Source organism: Octopus sinensis, linkage group LG14, assembly GCF_006345805.1.
Source record: "Octopus sinensis linkage group LG14, ASM634580v1, whole genome shotgun sequence".
Taxonomy (NCBI): Eukaryota; Metazoa; Mollusca; class Cephalopoda; order Octopoda; family Octopodidae; genus Octopus; species Octopus sinensis.
The window spans coordinates 64,923,495-64,946,235 of record NC_043010.1 but is presented as its reverse complement, the minus strand read 5'-3'; the positions used below and the strand labels follow the sequence as shown (position 1 = coordinate 64,946,235).

The window sequence follows — 22,741 nt, the reverse complement described above, 5'->3', positions numbered from 1 at the left end:
TTGATCAGATAAAATGGTTAAATAGCCTTTACTATTAATTCTGCCACATATTCCTCCATGTTTAACAGTTTGAAGAAAGCAGTCTGGGTCAAATGGTTCTTGCTCCTTTTGGCTCTCTCCAGACGTATACTCGACCGGTGGTCGGAAGTAAGGGAAAGGGTGCTCTAAGGACCAATTCTGTAGTTTTTTACTCCACTCTAAACGCTTTGCGACGTTTGATTTTGAAAGTAGTCGTTTTCTGATTGTAGCCCTCACGTGAAATCCGGCTTTGTGCAGCTCCCTGCAAACAGTTTTTTGTGGAAACAGGGTTCCCAATATGGTCATTGAACTCTGCAGTAATTTTGGGAACTGTACTTTTGTGATCAATTCTAACAAATCGCGTATCTGAACGTTTTGGTTCTCTTCCGGAGTTTTATTTCGAAGAGGAGGTTTTTCCCACTTTCTCAAAGGCTGCATTACTTTCAGAATAGTATTTCTTCATAAACTAAACATTTCAGCTGTTTTTGTTTTGCTAGCACCTGTCATATGAGCACCAACAATTCGACCTCTTTGAAAGTCCAATAGAACTGTTATATTAATGAATTTTGATTACCTTTTTCTAATGGTAACTGAAAAGAAACAGCAATTTTAGCAAGACATATTATGCGACAATAATAAATCAGAAAATATATAAAAATAAATTTTTGATGGTTTTTATAGATATTTCAAAATTTTGATGCTATAATAGTTGGCGTTTGCATTATTTTGTCCAACCTCTGTATATGTACATCATAGATATAAGGTAGATGAGAAGACTTGAAGAAGACATACAGAAATCGATTGAACTAACGGGTAGGCTATAACATCCATGTTAAAAACTTCATTTCAATGAGACTAGGTATCATCATCATCATCACCATTTGACATCCGTTCTGTATGTTGGTAGCCGGTGTGCGGTTCTTAGTGTCCCAACGAGAGCAGAGGGCTGCGCCAAGCTATTGTGTCTGCTTTGGCAGGGTTTCTGTAGCTGGATGCTCTTATTAACATGAAACACTTTACAGTGTGTACTGAGCGATTTTGTCGTTGCACCAGCACTAGTGATGTCACCAAGTTTTCCAAGGCAAGAACCTTCAGCAAAATGGGGTACGGTATTGAGGCATATAAAAGTATGGTAGAGAGACAGGAATAGGTATCTTGCTGAAGATGTGATTGCATGGCTCCACCAGCTGGAGAGAGAGAGAGAGAGAGAGAGAGAGTAATGTTGAGGGCGTACCTTCATTATACAAGGTGCGATTTAGTTAACTGCACTTTTGTGTGTCAACAGTTTCAGAGATGTTTAAAGAAGGAATTTGATATGAATATCAGTTTGCTGGAGGTGAAGTGAAATAGGTTAAAAGGAGGAGGAGGGGTGATAGAAGGTACGGGATGAGGAGGAGGCATTTGTAAGGAACCGCCGTAGCCATACAATATGACAAATAGGGGATAAATGATATCACATCTCCTGAGCGAGTAGTACCACAGTAGCAAGATAGACAGAAAGATGACCGTTAGATGAACCGTGTAGTAAGGCATGACAGGATCTAATTTTTGCTTTGATGGGCAGTGGTCTTCAAGCACTTCACATCACCATTAATCTCGTTCGTTTCTTATCTTCTCCGTAAGGTTCAAAATTTTGAAGTCACTCTTCACTTCTTCATCCCACATATTCCTGAGTCGTCTTCCAAAAGCTTTATAACTTTAGGATTTACCACGTCTTTATACGGCTGTTTTCACTCATCCGTGTCCTATGTCATTACCATTCATCTTCTCTGCTGTGCATTAATGCTTCTTATGCCTAATTTTTCTCTCAAGACATATTTTTGGTCGTACAAGCAAACCAGCTTTGCTCATCCAGCAGAGTATGTGAGCTTCCTTTCACTCTACATTTTATGATCCAAGTTTAAAAAACATGTAGCATTCGTAAATAGAAAAAGGCTGAGGACCGAGTCATGGCGACATCTACCTCCAAAGTAAATTCATTATTGTGTTCGTTAACTCACATCTTACTGAAAAAATATTTGTACATGTCTTGAACGACACTCAACAGCCATTTGTTTACAAGCGGCCGCTACTACCACGACATCAAGGAATGGAATCCCTGCCGAAATCTTTCTTTAGAGTGACAAATGCAAAGTAGAGGATTTTACATTTTACTAAATACTTCTTTGCATTAGCTGCATAATAAAGAGAAGATCAGTAGTACTTGTCGCTCGATTGAAACCAATATAAATCTTGTTTATGTTCATTTTATTCCTAATTAATCGAGCTATGGATCCTTCAATTATGTTGAAAATCGAATGCTCTAATCTAAACACTATATATTTACTTCTCACTAAGATATCTCATTTACCGTCGTAACAAAGCAAGCGGAATCATTAGGACGACCGGCAAAAGTCCTTAGCGGAATTTCTTCCGTCTTCACATTCCGAGTTCAAATTGTCGCTGAGGTCGACTTTGATTTTTTCTCGCTGGTAATAGTACTTAGCGGTTTTTCTGCACAATTACACCTTCTGAGTTCAAATGACGCTGGGGTTGACTTTTTCTTTCATTCTTTGGAGGACGATTAAATAGCTACCAGTTGAACACTGGGGTCGATGTAATCGACCCACCGTCTTCGGAAAATCCGTGATTTAGAAGACTTAATTAGCAGTGGCAGGAGATGTGTGGTACACCATTGAGGGGTATGATAGAGTATTATAGAGACACTGTCTGAAGAGGTGAATACATGTCTTCACCAGCTGGAAAGAGAATTTGAATCCAATACTCTTAGTAAAAGTATGAATGCCACATTTTCTTTTATTCACAGCCTAAACTAAAGGTTTTAGCCCCATGACAAAGTTGTGGCTGTGTTACATATCCAGCCTTTTCGTGATATATACATACATACATATATATATATATATATATATATATATATATATTTATATTATCAGTCATTCAACTGCGGCCATATTGGAGCACCCCTTTGAGGAAATGTACCCAAACGAATCGAACGCAGCAATTTTATTTTCATAAAACCTTTTCTATTTATGAGTTGTTTTGCTGAACCGCAGTTCATAGCTCGATTAAAACTGGTTGCGAGCGCATTGTGTGGGGTCACGGTGTAATATCTTGGTCATCACATGTGACATTATGATAATACTCTATATTAAATAAAACATTAGTTCATTTGTCTTATGAATCGTGACAAGCCAAACGTAGAAGAAATGCCTAACATAAAGAAAGCATCGTTTAGTCGTTGGTACATATGGCGAAATATCAGTCATTTGTATTCATTATTTCATAATATTGCTTAAATGTATAACTATTGGTTGACGGTTTAGGTAAAATATATTTGAGACAGGTTGCGGTATCAAAGCGACAAAAGTATTTTGGCAAATTAAATTTAAATTTTGAAGTGACTCTAACGGGTTTTGTGTGTTTTAAATGGCTTATAAACACTTTCCATACTGCAATTGTTTTCGTTCCAGCGCACGATCTCAGATCAGGTCACTTGCTATGCGGGTACATCTCCGTATCATATATATATATATATATATATATATATATATATATATATATATATATATATATCACTAGAATAGTGGATATATTTGTCGATTCGGTATAATTATACGTCTATTTTAGGTCCAGGATATAGAAATATGTCATTCATTCATTTACTAAAAACATTGCAAAGGTAAAGGAAATACCTTAGTCAGAATTATCAACTGAGACATCAAATTACTGGATCAAGCATGAAACTCACTTAATCATAGATCGATTAATTAGGATGAAATTTAACATAAACGAGATGCAGATTGGTTTCCTGTCGGTGAGAAGTATGGCAATTATAGAAGTATTTAGCTAAATGTAAGCCACTAAACGTCACATTCGTCGATTTGAAGAAAGCATTAGACAGTGTTTCTTCTAGTCACTGTAGGAACAAGTAGATAATTGGATGCTGAGAGCCGTTCAAGCTATTTACAGGGATTTGTAAGTAACGCGTGAGTAACAATGCGTACAACGATGAATTTATTTATGACGGTCCTCTGTGTCATAAGAGAGCTATTTAAAGCCAGTCGCTCTTCAGGAACCTTCCTATGCTGATGACCTTGCTTCCATAGCGGAAGCTATATTAGAATAAGAAATGAAATTTCAGGTATAGAAGTAAAATCTAGAATCAAATGGCCTTAAAATTATTTTAACGAAATTGAAGTTTTAATTCGAACGAAAATAGACAATATGCTAATCTCTTCAGGTAAATGGTCCTATTCAAAATGTAGAAGTGATATAGGAAGAAATTCCATACAGTACTCATTACAAAGAAGGGCCATATAAGAGGTACAGCAGTATCACAGGAAGTTTAACGAAGAAAATAGGTTTTGTGGACGATTCTTGGGCGCAATAAGCACTAAGAGAAAATGGGAAATAGATTTTCTGGAATATATAAGAAGACCCTTAGAAGTCGTAGATAGTTTCTGTTTATTAAGAGAACTAAATAGCAGTGGAGGGGTATGTACTGAAAGTATATCTGTTAGAATAAGAACTAATGTACTAGTCTTGTGTCCAAGAGAGGCTGCACTTGATGCCAATTCTACTGCCTTCTTCAAGTTTCCGGGCAACATATCCATGCATAGACTTCTTGTTTTTTGTATGCTGAGTGCTTTCCATCCAGGCCTTCTTTTAGATAAGAGAGCCCATCAGCTTTTGAGCTGTATAGGGAAAGTGTGTTTCTTGAGGAGTTCACTGCCAACTCGTACAATGATCCTCACTTAACTTTTCAGCATTGCATTTACTTTTTAATTTTACTGCTGTTGTTCAACAAGTGCTGACTGAGTGTGATACCAAACGGCATTCATTCGAAGTCCGTCTGCTCTGATCTCAGGCCTCTACTACCTTCATTTCTTCTTAGGTAGAGCGTGTAAACATCACTGTTTCTGTGGAGCTACTCACTTCCTGTCAGGATTTTGCGGGTTTTGATATCTATGGAGCGGATTTCCTCTACAGACCAATCAAGTATCCCAAATGTTGGGATCAGCTCTGCATTGTGGGATATTGTTTTGTTATATGAGGAGAGTGTAATATTCTCGGGCCACTCTATCTTTATTCACAGTAACTTCATATGATACTTTTTCGTCTATACCTAGGTACTTCTAACATTTTTTGTGCGGAATTGGGGAGACAGAGGACCGTTGATGCACAAGTTTTGGGTTTGGGGGACTGACTTTCCTCGTTCTAAATCAAATATGAACATTTCTTTCGGCCAAATTCCATGCCTATAACAGCTGAAAATGTTGTTATTAATTCCATTTGTTTTTTGGCATTGTTAACACTTTTAGCATAAATTTTGAGCTTGTCTACAAAGTAATTATGAGTTACATTGATATTTCTGGCAGTTGAAGGTCCTAGCATGTAACCATTGTTTTCTGCAGTAGGAACGATAATGGATTCAGTGCCATATTGAAAGGGAGTACAGAAAAACTATCTCCCTGAAATATTCCCTTTAAGATGCCTACACTATCTGGAACAATTATTCTGTTCTCAGTTGGAAGGAAGGATGAGAACTATTGTCCATGTCTTTGTGAGTCTCTCTATAGCAAAACTTAGGGTGGTAAGTACTTTTGCTAGGTGCAGGCACTTCAACAGCCATGAATGAAGGATAGAGCCGATTGCCTTCTTACAGTCAAGCTATACTGTCACAAGACTTTCTACGCTTTTTTCGTACTTCAGACAGTACAGCTTTCTTTGTTAAAAGTTGTTCGGCACATCCCAACACCCCGTCCTTTCCGCCAGCCTGTTCATCAGTCACAATGTTGTTCAACTCACAATGGTCCTGAAAGAATTGATTGCAGCAACATGTGTACAGTTTGTGCATAATGTTTAGGCAAGCAATGGGCCTGTAGTTCCCTGCCATTTCGGTGATTTCATTTTTGGCAACAAAAATTGTTCTTGCTATAACAAGCCAATTTGGTGTATCGTTCTGACCTTCTATAGTCCTTCAGAACATACATATCAACTGGTTTCCTATAAAATGTCAGATTCTTAATGTTTTCTTCAAGTTTTGTTTTCCATCTAGGTTGTTTCCGTTTAGTAATTTCTTTACTTTGTTTACTGTAGATTTCTCCTAGGTGTTCTTTAAGAGTAATAGCGGCTGTGTATATATAAGATTATTTAAATTCCAGTAATTAACTTCACGTGATTCCATGTTATCTACAGGGACATCGTTGATAACTTTAAACATTAGATCGGTCGGAGTTTTTCTCACTGTCGATCGGAATGGTCTGCTGCTCAACGAAAACTTCGAGAAAGTAGCAAAATGTTTTGCGAATTGTAACTTTAAAATGTTCTTGAGTTGGTCGTATTCCGCAGTCTTCGCTCTTGTGTCTGCCAAGGTTGGAGATACACTCGAATTTAGCGATGGCGGGAGCGATGGTTTGTTTACATTATTTTTAACGCCGCTTCTGGCAGATTTTGTCCCATTCTCAGTGTTTTGGGAGGATCGAGGTTTAGTTGACTTTTTTTCATAAAAGATGCTTGTTGTCGGTGTTATTTCGCTGTGAAGGCATTTAAGTTGGGATGAGCTTCGTCCCAGTTTTGTTTTAATCGCTTCATGTATCCGATTGAAGGGACATGTCCAGCTTTTTCATAGCAGCGAAGTAAATCTTAGTTTAGTTGCTGGGTACAAGTAAAATGAAAAGAGTCCTTACGTCTTCTTAAATTACTCACTGGTGAAATAATTGTATTTTCATCGGTGGTGTTAGTTTCATCTGTGGTGATGTTAGTTTCATCTATAATCGTGTTAGCGAGATTCTACTTGGTGAAAATTTATATATTAAAATCTGTTGGTGAGTAAAAGATGTTTATCATATTAATTATTGCAGAAATAATCCACTTACCGATTTAATTTGGAGAAGTCGGCATATTTCTAAAAGAAGGCGTTCAAAACGGACATTTTAAACGGTCTTCTACACCTGCACGTCCGGTGCTGACAGCGCCATTACGTATGTATGTATGTATGTATGTATGTATGTATGTATGTATGTATGTATGAATGTATGTATGTATGTATGTATGTATGTATGTATGAATGTATGTATGTATGAATGTATGTATGTATGTATGTATGTATGTATATGTATGTATGTATGTATGTATGTATGTATGTATGTATGTATGTATGTATGTATGCGCGTGTGTGTATGTATGTATGTGTGAATGTATACATGTGTGTATGTATGTATGTATGTATGTATATATGTATGCATGTATGTATGTGTGTATGTATGTGTGTATGCATTTCTGTATGTATGTATGTATTGGTGTATGTATGTATGCATGTAAGTATGTATCCGTCCATCCATACCTCCACATATATACGTATTTACATGTGCATGTATGTTAGTGTGTGTTTGTTTGTGATCGTGTAAATATATATGAAGCAGTCAATACATACACTCAAAAACACCTGACTTCTAAACAGACATATTCTTATAGACTTCAATTTTGTGTCTGGATATCCCTGACATTATTTCTTGGTTGCCACTTTTAATTGATTTAATCTGAAAACAGCCATATATTCTATATTTCATAAATCAGTTCGTTTTATTACATGTGGTAAGCCATATATACAGGGAATGCTTATAAATATAAACAGATATCGTTAAATCGCTTATATTTATGGTGAAATATCAGTAACATGTGTCTTTTATTCCATAATGTTCGTTAAAAGTATAAACTTCGCTTGATGGTTCAAATAACATTTATTATTCTCTTTTTAAATTTAGGCAATTATTGAAATAGTGAATTACTAAAAGTTAGGGAGAAACATTTCCTTATGATGATGGAAGATTTCTCACAAGATTATTTGTCCTATATATGATGTCATTAACTGATCGGGTATTTTGTATTATAGTCATTATATTTATGACCATACAGATTGTAGTTGTGTGTTTAGGTTTTTATATTTATTAATGGAGCTATTTTCATTGAAGGATTTAAACACATCACTGACGTAAGGAAATGAAGTATATAACAATTGTAGGTGTTATGTTAGTATAGATTTTTGTGTATTCCACACGCTAATCTGATTAAACGTCTTCATGATTTCAGTAAACAATGTACACAATGGTATCGTAAATATGTTCTGAGAGGAATTCCCACGTAACCATCTTAATATTAGCCTGATATAGTAACACATTTGGTCTCCAATATAAAATGTCTTGTCGTTGTTCCGAAAAATATTACCACAGTAAAGGACCGTATCCGGGTGATTTCAATGCAGAATACACCGGATTCAACTGCCAAGAAGTTTATTTTCAGTAAAAGGGCCCAATTAGCAGATGAGGGTTTTGTGGCTAAGGCATTCAGGTTTTGTAAGTGGGTTTAATCCTTGGCATATGTTACGTAAGCCTATCGCAGTGTGACTTGATGGCACACGAATCATTTCCACTGTTTATAGATGAAATAAACATTGTAGCTGAAGGATAAAATTTTGAGATTAGGAGATAACAGAATAAACTGTAAATAAACGGTTGTAGGTAACGAGAACTGCTGCTGTATCTTGCATAAGAAACATCAGGAATCCTCAGACATTGGTTTAGAGGTCCAGGTTCATGATTGCTGACGGCTGCAAGAATAGAGAGGGGAGAGAGAGCGAGTAAGTCAGTTCGAGAAAAGCGTACAAGCTATGCCCGAAAGAACTCCAGACATAAGTATCTCATTCTTTTTCTATATCAAATACTACATTATACATAAATTTCTCCTTTTCTTGAAACAGTAAAATATGATGTGAAGTAAATGCTGTTTGTAAGAGTTCAAGAGAGTCTCTAAAGATACATACACACACATACACACACACATACACGTATTCGTTGATTACTTTATATATTATGGCTGTAATGATGAACAAGAAAAGAAACACTAAATATATAAGGAAGGTGCAGATCTGGCCCTGTGGTGAGAAGCTTGCTTCCCAAACCCATGGTTGTGGATTCAGTCACACTGCGTGGCATCTTAGGCAAATGTCTTGTAATATAACCTAGGGCCAACCGAAGACTTGTGAGTGGATCGGTAGGAGGAAACTGAAAGAAAGCCCATCGTATATACCAGGTGATGGGTCAACCTCACACACTGGGTGGTCCATAATCAGAGACATGTTATATATGTAGGAAATTTCTAGGCAGAGAATTCACATTATATAGAAGAAAGACATGGGAATAAAGTTCACAGCTCATCTTATTCGAGAAGGTATGGAAATTAGTCTGTACTTCCATGAAGGTATAGTCCTTTAAGTATAATCCAGATAAATCTAGGCAGTATGTGGAATATTGTCATCAGATTGAATGAATAGATTAATTGATTATCTTGTAAGAACAAAAATGGTGTTTTTATAGTGTGGGGGAGACAAACATCAGGATAGATTTGAGAGAAAGTGGTGGTGTGAGTGAGTGAATAGAAGAGAGAAAAGAAAGGAATAGGATAGGTACTGGAAATAGAAAGAGTGAGAGCGAAAGCGAAAATAAAAAGAAAAGAACAAGTAAGAGAAAGATAAAAGGGAAGAGAGCGGCATCATTCTTCGTCAGGGTAGATTCCGGGTGAGAGGTTAGGGGTTAAGGTATTGGTAAAGTGGAGAAGGAAGGCATTTATGCTATTAAAGGGTAATTCAGTAGATAGAAGAATTCTAGGTTCAGCGTGGTGAGAAAGAATAAACTTTAGTTCAGTGGTCAGTAAGGGAGGTAAATTGCTAGAAATGGATGCCTTAAGAATTAAAAAGAGCATTGCAGTTAGGGAACTTCTAAGATACTTATGTTGAGGTAAATGTATAAATAGATCAAGGAAAAACGCACGTATATTGAAATGATGAATGTAGTTAAGAAAGTATTATGCGTGTTGATTTGCTTGCATATGGACCTGTGGAAGAACCTAAATGTAGAATAGAACTTATGTTTGCATGAAGAGAATGCTTCATGCTGTCTATTAAGTAATTGTGGTGAATCCCATTAATAACCATAAATACAGTCTTTCTCCACTTACATATATAGATATATATATATATATATATATATATATATATATATATATATATATATATATATATAAGGCCAACGATGGTACGGACGCCGCAGTATATATATTATGTAGAAAAATACAAACTGGGACAAGAACGTAAAACAGTTAGAAGACGATACAAAAAACAATTATATATATATATATATATGTATATATATATATACATATATGTCTTCTTCTTTTCATTGTATATATATATATATATATATATATATATATATATATATATATATATATATACATATATATATATATATATATATATATATATATATATATATATATATACATATATATATATGTATATATATATATATATATAATATATATATATATATATATATATATATATATATATATATATATATATATATATATATATATATATACAATGAAAAGAAGAAGACAAGGAAAATACTTTAACACATCTTTAATTATAAGTTAAACATGTTTCCATACTGACTCCATTTGCAAAACCAGTTTACGCGAGAATTCTAAAAGAAAAAATTACGTTATATATGCTGTTTGGGGCATTGGAGAGGCTTATAGACTTTAATTTAGTATCTGGATATCCCTGACGTTATTTCTTCATTGCTACGTTTTATCCAAGTATTATCCTAATACTCTATATTTTTTAAAAAAGGAAACAGCTTAATTTGTCTTATTTCTTTTGACAAGCTAATTGTCGACGTTGTATATTTATTGTAACAAGCTAATTATAGACTGTTCCTTACAATTCTGGAAGAGTTCCATAATATTAGTTGTCCTATTTAGAGATTCCAGATTATACCCTATTTAATTGAGGGGGTCTTGTCTTCCGAGAACTTGCTGACATCACTAGTGCTGAATCGTCAGATATTGGTTTAGAGTTCCAGTTCCATGATTGCTGACGGCTGCAGCAATGGAGAGTGAGGGGAGGGGGAGAAATAAAAGAGAGACAGAGAGATAGAGAGAGAAAGTGTAAGTCAGCCCAGAAACGGCCCCAGATGTCAAGAAGGTAATTTTCTATACTTCATTCCAAAATTATTAAATTATGTTTTATATTTCATTTAATGTCTCTACCTGTTCAATCTTGTTTATGAGAACATATTACGTCAAGCGAAACAATTTTAATGTTTGTTTACAGGCATGCAATATCTTAATTATATTTCTTAAGTAGAAACGTATTATAGACATACATTTTATTATATTCAGTAAATGATATCTAATATAATTTGTTTATACCAATATTTTCAGAATGTAAAGGAGATAAATTTGGTGTAAATTGTAAAGATATATGTCACTGTGTTGACAACAAAAAGTGCGACAGACGAAATGGGACATGTCCAGATGGGTGTGCTGCTGGATATGACGGTGATAATTGTCAACAAGGTATAATTTAAGTCTACATTATATTTTTAAAAATACGTCTCAGCCTGTGAATTCGTCTCTTTCTAAATATTTCCTGGTATTTTAATAATGTGCGAGTGGAAATGAGGACTACACGGGTTTATAACAATTATGCTTTTCAAGCATTCATTCACAAAAATCTTCGTAAAGAAATCAGGAAATATTTGACTCGTAATAACTATGTATATACCTGTAAGTGTGCGCGTGCGTGTCTGTGTGTTACATAATCATTCGGAGACATACACACACACACACCCATATATATATATATATATATATATATATATATATATATATATATATATATATATATATATACATATATATATATATATATATATATATATAATTCTTACTTAATGTACGTGGATATAATGCACAAAGTCAAAAAACTGCGGCGTTCGTCACGTGATCACATCTCACATTCATGTGTTGTGATAAAAATCAGACGAAACGTTAAATTGTTTAAATCTAGATTTTTTTTTTCACCGTCATTTGTTGCAGGTATTCAGTAGCCATGGAATATGTAAACAAATTTAGTTCTACTGAAACAGGAAGACAGTAATTAATAAATCACTAGTTTTCCTGTGTCCGTAGAGGTACACGCATTAATGTATTGATACGATAACGCAAGTAATGTGCAAAACACGTAATATAGAAACAATCTGAACTATGACCTGGCAACAATAGACTTATTAAAAATGTCAGGAACAGAATAAATGCCACTATTTCCATGCTTACTACTTATCACAGGTGTATAGTGATAAAGGGTGGTAGTAATGTAACTACTATATTCGTGATAAATACTTCGGTAACATTTCATTGCCCAAAAGTTAGAAACGTTCACGAGTTGACGTAATGAATATTTTAGAAAAATATGTTAATTACTTTAAATATTTTAGAAATAGATGTTAATACTGAGGATTGCCGAGCATGTGTTATCATGCACAGCATGAAATCAATTGATGTTGGAATATGTATTGAAACTACCTTCAATTTCGCTCCTGAAGGCAGGCCTACTTTTTAAAATGTTCATTACAGTGAGCGGAGGGGGGGAAATAAAAGAGAGACAGAGGGATAGATAGAGAGAGAAAGTGTAAGTCAGCCCAGAAAAGCTTACAAGCAATGAACCAAGATATTCCAGACAGAAGTATCTCGCTCTTTTCTATATCAAATACTACATTATGCAAAAATCTTTTCTTTTCTTAAAACTGTAAAATAAGATGAGAAATAGATGCTGTTTGTAAGAGTTCAAGAGACTATCTACAATCACACACACACACACAGAAAGGTAAATGTATTCATTGATTACTTTATCTCTTATTGTTTTCATGATGATTAACACGAGTACATCTAAATATATGCAGAAAGTTCAGATGTGGCTTGCATTGCAACAGGTTGTACTGGATTATATCTTACCAGTAGCACTCGAAAGTGACCTGACATAGCATACATACATACATACATACATACATACACACACACACATACGCCCACACAGACACACACACATATATATATATATATATATATATATATATATTTATATATATACATGCATATATATTGATATACATATATATATTGATGATTGATTCTATTTCATATGACTGTGCCATGCTACACCGCCATCTACTCACTTCATGAGGCTTTCTAGCAACTGCTATTTGGTCATAGAGATTCGATGCAGCTGCCCTCATCGCCCTGCAGTTTTTCATCTGACCTACAGATCCAGCTCATTGTGAAATCTTCGAGTGTCCTACATATATCCTAGGCACCACGCAGTGGCGCCCAGTTCTGGCATTTGCGTAACTCTCGATGCAAGTTCAGGACACTTAGGATCTCCAGATGTATATTATGGATATCTTTCCCATATATATATATATATATACATGCACACATACACACACACACACACACATGTATATTTATATATATATAATGGACTAAACCGTCGTTAGGCAATGTCTTAGCAAACAGCGACGCAGATGATTTGTTTGCAGTGATCAAATGAAATCAACATTATTTGCACTGGGGCAACGGGTGCCCCATGCCAGGTGACGAAATGATCGCAGAGCAACGTGGAATGAAGTGTTTTGCTCTAGAAGACAACGCAACGCCACGTCTGGAGATCGAACGCATGACCTCGCAATCCTTAACCACTGAGCCATGCGTGTTCACACACACATACACACACAGTCACAGACACAAAACACACACACATATAGATATCTACATATACATATATATATACACATACATGTATATATATATATATATATATATATTTATATATATATATACACATACATATGTATATATATACGTGTATGCTGTTTACTTGTGTTCATATAAAAGTAAATATGTATGTATGTATGCATGGATGGTAAGGTATCCATACATCTGTGAATAGATGTATTTCAGTGACTTTACGTGTTCATGTGTGTGTGTACCTGCCTTCCTGCACACGCAAATTCACGTAGGGGCATAATTGCTTGTATACACACACACACACATATATATATATATATACATACATATATAAATATATAAATATATACATATATATATATATATACATACATATATATGCATATAGTATCATATATATATATATGCATACATGTATGTATATATATATATATATATATATATATATATATATATATATATATATATATATATATATATATATATATATATATATATATATATATATATATATATATATATACATATATGCATATATATATATATATATATATATATATATAAAGTTAATCCAAACATGAAAGTACAAAGAGAAAACACAAACGCGAGGACGTGGAACAAATATTGTATTATTTGATACTCAGGAAGGAAGGGAAGAAGGAGGGTTTTACGTTTCGAGCGGAGCTCTTTGTCAGGAACATAGGAAAAGGAAAGATCCAGAGAAGGGAAAACACTATGTATATATATATATATATATATATATATATATATATATATATATATATATATATATATATATATATGTATAGGCGGAATACTCCGGATTCGTTTCTAACAATACTTTATTCCAGAATGTTCCAGTGGTAGCTTTGGTGATAGTTGCAAAGAGCATTGTCATTGTTCCCTACCATGTAACCACGTAAATGGATCATGTCCAGGTGATTGTGATGCAGGATACAGCGGATCCAGCTGTCAAGAAGGTAATTTTCTATACTTTATTCCAAATTATTAAATTAGTTTTTATATTTCATTTAATGTCTCTACCTGTTCAATCTTGTTTATGATAACATATTACGTTAAGCGAAACAAATGTTTGTTTACAGGCATACGATATCTTAATTATATTTCTGAAGTAGAAAAGTATTATAGACATACCTTTTATTATATTCAGTAAATGATATCTAATATAATTTGTTTATACCAATATTTTCAGAATGTGAAGGAGATAAATTTGGTGTAAATTGTAAATATATATGTCACTGTGTTGACAACAAAACCTGCGACAGACGAAATGGGACATGTCCAGATGGGTGTGCTGCTGGATATGAAGGTGACAATTGTCAACAAGGTATAATTTAAGTCTATATTATATTTTTAAAAATATGTCTCAACCTGTGGATTCGTTTCTTTCTAAATATATCCTGTTATGTTAATAACGTGCGAGTGGAAATGAGGACTACACCGGTTTATAACAATTATGCTTTTCAAGCGTTCATTCACAAAAATCTTCGTAAAGAAAGCAGGAAATATTTGACTCGTAATGACTATGTATATATCTGTATGCGTGCGCGTGCGTGTCTGTGTGTTACATAATCATTCGGAGACATACACACACACACACACACCCATATATATATATATATATATATATATATATAATTCTTACTTAATGTACGTGGATATACTGCACAAAGTCACAAAACTGCGGCGTTCGTCACGTGATGACATCTCACATTCATGTGTTGTGATAAAAATCAGACGAAACGTTAAATTGTTTAAATCTAGATTATTATTTTTTCAGCGTCATTTATTGCAGGTATTCAGTAGCCATAGCATATTTAAACATATTTAGTTCTACTGAAACAGGAAGACAGTAATTAATAAATCACTAGTTTTCCTGTGTCCGTAGAGGTACACGCATTAATGTATTGATATGATAACGCAAGAAATGTGCAAAACACGTAATATAGAAACAATCTGAAACTATGACCTGGCAACAATGGACTTATTAAAAATGTTAGGAACAGAATAAATGCCACTATTTCCATGCTTACAACTTATCACAGGTGTATAGTGATAAAGGGTGGTAGTAATGTAACTACTATATTCGTGATAAATACTTCGGTAACATTTCATTGCCCAAAAGTTAGAAACGCTCACGAGTTGACGTAATGAATATTTTAGAAAAATATTGTTAAATACTTTAAATATTTTAGAAATAGATGTTAATACTGCCTTCAAATGAGGGTTGCCGGGCATGTTTTATCATGCACAGCATGAAATCAATTGATGTTGGAATATGTAATAAAACTACCTTCAATTTCCCTCCTGAAGGCAGGCCTATTTTTTAAAATGTTCATTAAATTGCTCGTGTGTGTATTTATCGCAGAATTGGTGGGTTTTCTTAAGCTTTCACTTTCATTTTTTGCAAGCGGTATTTTTACCCTTCTTTTCTTCAAATATTATAACTGTTTATGTAGAAGTCTTGCTAGCCACCTCATTATTACTGTTTCTAACAGTGATAATACTTCACATATTTACTCATATATATATATATATATATATATATATATATATATATATATATATATATATATCTCGAAATTTGCCATGATGAATCGGTTTCTGACTGAAGAATGAATGCTCTGAATGACAGTCTGTTTTCCGTGTTCGTCAATTCGTGAATTTCACGCTCTTTATATACAAAGTTTTATTCTATATATATATATATATACATACATATATATATATATATATATATATATATATAATATATATATATATATATATATATATATATATATATAATATATATATATATACATATATATATACATATATATATATATATATATATATATATATATATATATATATATATATATATATATATATATATGTACAGAGGAAGGAATAGAGAGGGAGGTTAGAATTCTGTTTTACCAAAACTGTAGCTCTAATGTATAACGTGAAGATAACGTCGACAATTTTCTCAGACCACACGACAGAATTGAGGAGGTATTGTTCAAAACCAACTATTGAAAGAATCTGCCACAGTGCACTACAAGATAGGTCAACAATCTGAAGTCGATTTGTTAACTGCAGACTCAAAGAGGATAAGGGAAGTACTAAATAAACAATTCTCGGGTGTCTTCTCTCCACTGGGAAACATCAAGCGCTGCAGTTCCGTCCAACTCGTCAAGCATAATACCGAAGGGAGACCCAAAACTTGTGAAAGTCTGTGCTTCAGTACGGCCCTAACCCTGACTGAAAACAGTAAGAGAGTAAAAGAAAATATATATACATTCGGTTATCCCATAAATAATGCAGTTTTTTAACCTTCATTTTTTTTTAAACTTAAGATAAATAAAGTACTTTTTTAATCTAAATTTTTCTACAATACTTTTCCATCTTGAATGACCAAAACCAAGCTGCTGTACTAGTTCCTCAACAGTTACGATGGATTTTGTTCCGCCAGAATTTGCAAGACATCTTTCTCGAGCTCTACAGATCTTCCAAGATGTGGCTCGTCTTCTAGGTTGTTGTTTCCGGCTCGGAATTTCTGGAACCACAGTTGAAACTGGCTTACACTTATTGTCCAATCCCCATACACTGCATTAATATCCCTCGCATTTTCCGTTTCTTTGTTGCCTTTGTTGAACTCATAATAAAACAAACTTGCACTAAGAATAAGGAAGAGGGAACATTACTATCTGCTTCATAGCAGGTTGATGCAGGTAATTTATCCCATCCTATTTCAACTTTTAGTTCATGCGATTGAAAAACACCGCATTATTTATGGAATGACCCAATACATGTGTATATATATATATATATATATATATATATATATATATATATATATATATATGTATGTATGTATGTATTTATATATATTAAATCCAAAAACACGAAGAACAAACACAAGAAAAAAAAACAACAACGTAAAGAGTGATACATGCAAAGTATTAGCAGATGCTCAAGGGAAGGAAAGAACATTGGGTTTACGGTTCGAGCGAAGCCCTTCTTCAGAAACAGGAGACTGGAAAGTCCAATAGATGGAAGAAAAAATCGCCAACGATTCACATTTTGAAAATACGGGAAACAGTTCGAAGACAGGAGAGTGTAAGAGAAGGAGGTATGACTCTGTATCTTTTAGTATGTGCGTGTGCGCTAGTCTGCGTGTGGGTGTGGGTGTAATGGTATGTGTGTGTATGCGTGTGTGTGTGGAGTTTGTGTGGTCTTGGATGTTTATATGTGGATGTGTGAGTGAACTTTGTCTCTTAAAGTTGGAAACATTCAGCAGCATGGTAACAGGAGTGGTGGTCCTTTGTGGAGTTATGTGTCTCTTCACATGTGCGTAGAGGAATGGTCAGTAGAAATGTGTTTGGGAGGCAGTTTGAAGTATTGTGTGCATGTGTATGTATGTGTGCGTCTATGTATATGCTGTGTGTGTGTCTATGTATATGCTGTGTGTGTCTTGTGTGTGGTGTATGCATATGGTGTGTGCGTGTGTGTGCGTTCGTGTGCACATATGTGTATGTGCGTATGTGTATGTTCGTGTGTATATGTGTGTGTGCATGTGTATATGTGTGTGAGTGTGGACGTTGGGTTGTGTGTGTGTATATGTATGTGCGTGTGTTTGTATGTGTGTGCCTGTGCATGTGCGTGTGTGCGTGTGTGTGTGTGCGTATGTATATGTTGTGTGTGTACGTGTGTGCGTGTATGTGTGTATGCACGTTTGTGTATGTGTGTATGCACGTTTGTGTATGTGTGTGCTTGAGGTTGTGTGTGTTAGGTATGTGTGCATTTCTACGCGCGTGTATGTGTGCCTGTGTGTATGTGTATATGTGTGTATTGTTTGTGTGCTTGTATGTGCGTATTGTGTGTGTATGATGTATATGTGTGGTACATGTGCATTCATGTCTGTGCGCGTGCGTGTATGTGTGCGTATGTGTGTTTATGTATGTGTGTGTATGGGTGTGTGTATATGTGAGTATGTGCATGGAGTCGTGTGTGTGGAGTTATATTTGCGTTCCTGTATGCGTGCGTGGGTGTGTGCGTGTATGCGCATGTGTGCGTGTGTAAGTGCATGTGTGTATCTGTGTGTATGTGTGTGTACCTGCATGTATGTGTGTGCATGTGTGTGCATATGTACGTGTGTGAATGTAAGTGTGCGTGTATATAGAAATAAAATAAAATATGATAAAGAAGGTCGATAAAAAAGGGGCAAAAATGGAGAAGGTTACAAAATGAAAAAATTAAAAAATTAATAAAAAATTCAAAAACAACAGATATAAGATAAAAAATAAAAAGTAAAGAATAAAAAGTAAAAAAATTAAAATTTAAACAAAATTAAATTAATGAAATAGAAATTTTAAAAATTATAAAGAATAATACAATAAATTTTTTTAATTCGATGGAAAAAACGATAAAAAACAATAAAAAATCGCAAAATAGGTAACAGTGCAAAAAAGTAAATGGTTATGAGAGATAATGAAATAAAATAAAATAAAAAGGTTTAGAGGCAGTTGTTAAGAGGAGGGGGTTATGCTGAGTACGAAGGGAGTTTATGTTTGTTGACTGAAAATGTAACGCTGTTCCAGGCGGAGTCGAGAGTGTGGATCTGTGGTGCAAGGCGAGGCCAAAAATGGAGATATAAGAGGTGAAGTGGTTGGCCAAACGGAAATGACGGGCGACGGGAATGTTCGTGCGTAGCCGAACATCTCGTAGATGTTCCGTGAACCGGTCGGCCAGGCAGCAGTCCGTCTGACCAACGTATAGTTTATTGCAGAGATTATCTCTAATGCAATAGATAAGACTTGAAGAAGTGCAAGGGGAGTTTCTAATGTGGAGGGTTTGCTGGTTGAATCCAGTGAGGGAGGTGGTGTTGCTGATGAAAGGGCAAGTGTAGCAGCGGGATCTATAGTAAGGAAAGCATCTGGGTGGGGCTGGGAGGGAAGCGGGGAAGGTGCTACGGATTAGTAGATCGCGTAGGTTACGGGTGCGTTTAAAGGACGGCAGGGGTGGGTTGGGGAAATGGGGTGGGTGGTGGTATCTAGCTGGAGACAACGGAAGACCCATAGGATCCTCTGACTAAGGGGTGCTAATTTAAAAAAGACTTCAGCAACTGTTACTCAGAATGTAAAACGAATGTTCATCGGACATTTGTGATAATCCAGAAAAACTAAATTATGTGATTATATATAATATGAGATCTTAATGAATACAGTTCAACGAAACTAGTTATTCATCAAGAATTATAGTTTCTGTACTTAAAATTATATTATACAAGTTCATATATATATATATATATATATATATATATATATATATATATATATATATATATATATATATATATATATATATATATACCGGAGTAAGCACATAAATGTGAAACAAGGATGTATAAAAGAGTACTCAAATACCAGAGGTAGAGTAATATACTTTATTTGAAAGCAGCAGAAATATAGCATAGAAAAGAAAGAAAGAAAGATAGGTGGCTTAATATGTATAACGAACGTACACAAAATAAAATTACGTATTCATATATATACAAAGGTGTATATTAGCATAAATACACATATAAGATTACATATATAAATATATGGAAATATGCACGTAAATACACATCCACACAAATATAAGTGAATACATGCATGCATATACATCCTTATGTGTATGTGCACAAGTATAAACATACAAGTTTACTTACACTCATATATAGAGGCATAGATAAGAATACATATGCATGCCAACAATACAAATATCCACATAAAACATGTCTAGGTCCCTACCTATATATACAAACAGCACATTTTTTTTAAATGCCGAGTGTATAATAATAAAATTCGGATAAAAGACATGCAAAATATAACACCCTATATCGAATTATCTATAAATTAAACGATTAAAGTGGGTTTATAAAATACAATAAAATGAAATAAAATAAAATATAAGTAGAATCTTAAACAAGGAAATAATATATGCATACAACAGTCGAAGGTTTTTCTTAAGAAATATGTCGAAATATATACAATATCCTTGCGATGCGAAATAAATCAAGTATTATAAGCAACAAATTCAACAGTGTGATTAAAAACTAGTCCAAGATTCAAAAAATATATACACTAACCATATGGTATACTGCTAGTTGACATTTTAAATTTAGTTGCGTGTCTGCAGGATTTCAAGTGTTCGCGTCTTTGATTTAAAGATTTGTTGTCCTGGAATAAAATATAATATTTTTCCAGCAGGCATAAATCACATTCGATGGGTCTTTCATGCGCAGCGAGCTGTAAGGGGAAACTCTATTTAAAATTCTCCATGTCGTGTTGAAAGTCGGGTTTCGTTTTCTTTTAATTCCCAGACATATTTTGCTAGGCTGGTCTTTGTCCTATTTTCGGGGCATCTGAAAGAATTTCTATGAGAATAAAATCGGATTTTGAAAGAATTTTCAGAAGCCCCTGTACAAGTTCTATATTCGTTTGAGCTGTCTATCTGCACCTTGGCTCTGTACTTGATTCTTTTCTCCAGATGGGAACTTCTGTCCTTTGGATGGAAAATGTATATATGCATGTATAGTTGGAAGGAAAATGTATCTATAGTAGCCTCAAAACATCTTCCCATCATTGATCGGGTAATTGAGCAATGTATATACGTTTTTGTTTTTCCACTGCACTTGTTTATTCAGGAACCTCCTCAGGAAGGCTGCAGAGTGTGCCAGTCGAATATTCAATTTCTTCCTACGAAACACACGGCGGATTGCAGACACTTAACTTTCGGTTGAACCATTCTATTCTTAGATATTCGGATTTTCTGTTGATGTCCTGGTGTTTATTTAATAATTCGTTTTTTAATAATGTGTTTTTTTAATTTCTTGCCTCGCTATTTACGGACTGTTTTTATATTATTTTTTACTTCGAGTTCCATTGTAGAAAAACGATTTACTAGATGTCTTTCTAAACCCAGATAACGTGTGCATAAATACACACACACACATACGCGCGTGCATAGGTATAGAAAGATAAATAGATAGAGAGAGAGATATATATATATACGTAAATATATACATACATGCATATATGCATATCCTCATCTTTCACCATTTTTGTTTCCGTTACGCGGCCATGCTGTGGCACACATTGAAGGGTTTAGTCGAGCCTACGTACATTTGTGTATACGTATATGGATGCATACATACACGCATACATACATACACGTGCATATACACTTTCATTTAGTGTTTGGGTATCTTTGGCATTCTTCATCAGTTACCATTTTAATGTGAAATTCTCCTAATACTCTCAGTTAAATCAAGCCCCTTGTTTCATTTGTCTTGTTACTTCTCACAAACCGCATATAAAAGGATACTTATGTTATATAAACAGAAATTGTTACAATGTTTGTACTTATGGCGAATTATCAGTAATTTGTGAGTATTTAACATTCCATTGTGTTGCTTATAATATATACTCTTTGTCCGATGGATCAATACGACCATTTTGAAAATAGACACATTCTATTATTGAGGCGTGTGAATTATTAAAAGCTAGGTAAATGGATTTTATGACATTGAAGGAGATTTTCTTGTAATATTAGTTGTCTTATTAATGACGTCGCAAAATGATAGAATATGAGTATTATTGTCAATCTATTCATGACAGTACGATATCTAGATGTGTGTATTTGTTTACATCTTTTGATGGACACAAAAGTATTGAATGAATTAATAACATCACTGACGTTACATAACAGTTGCAGAAGTTATATTGGCAGAACATGTGTGTGTTCGACACACCAATCTCATTGTATTTCTTCATGATTTCAGTTAACAACGTACATAATATTATCTTCAATTTATTCTGCAAGAAATTCACATGTAGCCACTATTACACTAGTCTGTTCTAGGTTTACATTTGGTCCTCAGTGCAAAAAGTCTTGTCATTGTTCCAAACCATGTAACCACATCAATGGATCGTGTCCAGGTGAATGTGACCCAGGGTACACCGGATTCAACTGCCAACGTTAATTTCAATACATTTTATCCTAATAGTATTAATTTCTCTAT

General features: G+C 34.3%; 1 protein-coding gene across 1 annotated transcript in view; it reads left to right on the top strand.

Annotated features, from left to right (window-relative positions):
- Window positions 1–22,741, top strand: part of LOC115219454 (multiple epidermal growth factor-like domains protein 6) — a 374,545-nt gene that overhangs the window by 148,596 nt on the left and 203,208 nt on the right. Inside the window, exons 16-19 of the mRNA XM_036509123.1 lie at window positions 11,305–11,439; window positions 14,520–14,648; window positions 14,882–15,016; window positions 22,572–22,697. Coding sequence (XP_036365016.1) covers window positions 11,305–11,439; window positions 14,520–14,648; window positions 14,882–15,016; window positions 22,572–22,697 — 525 coding nt within the window. The remainder of the gene's footprint in view (window positions 1–11,304; window positions 11,440–14,519; window positions 14,649–14,881; window positions 15,017–22,571; window positions 22,698–22,741) is intronic.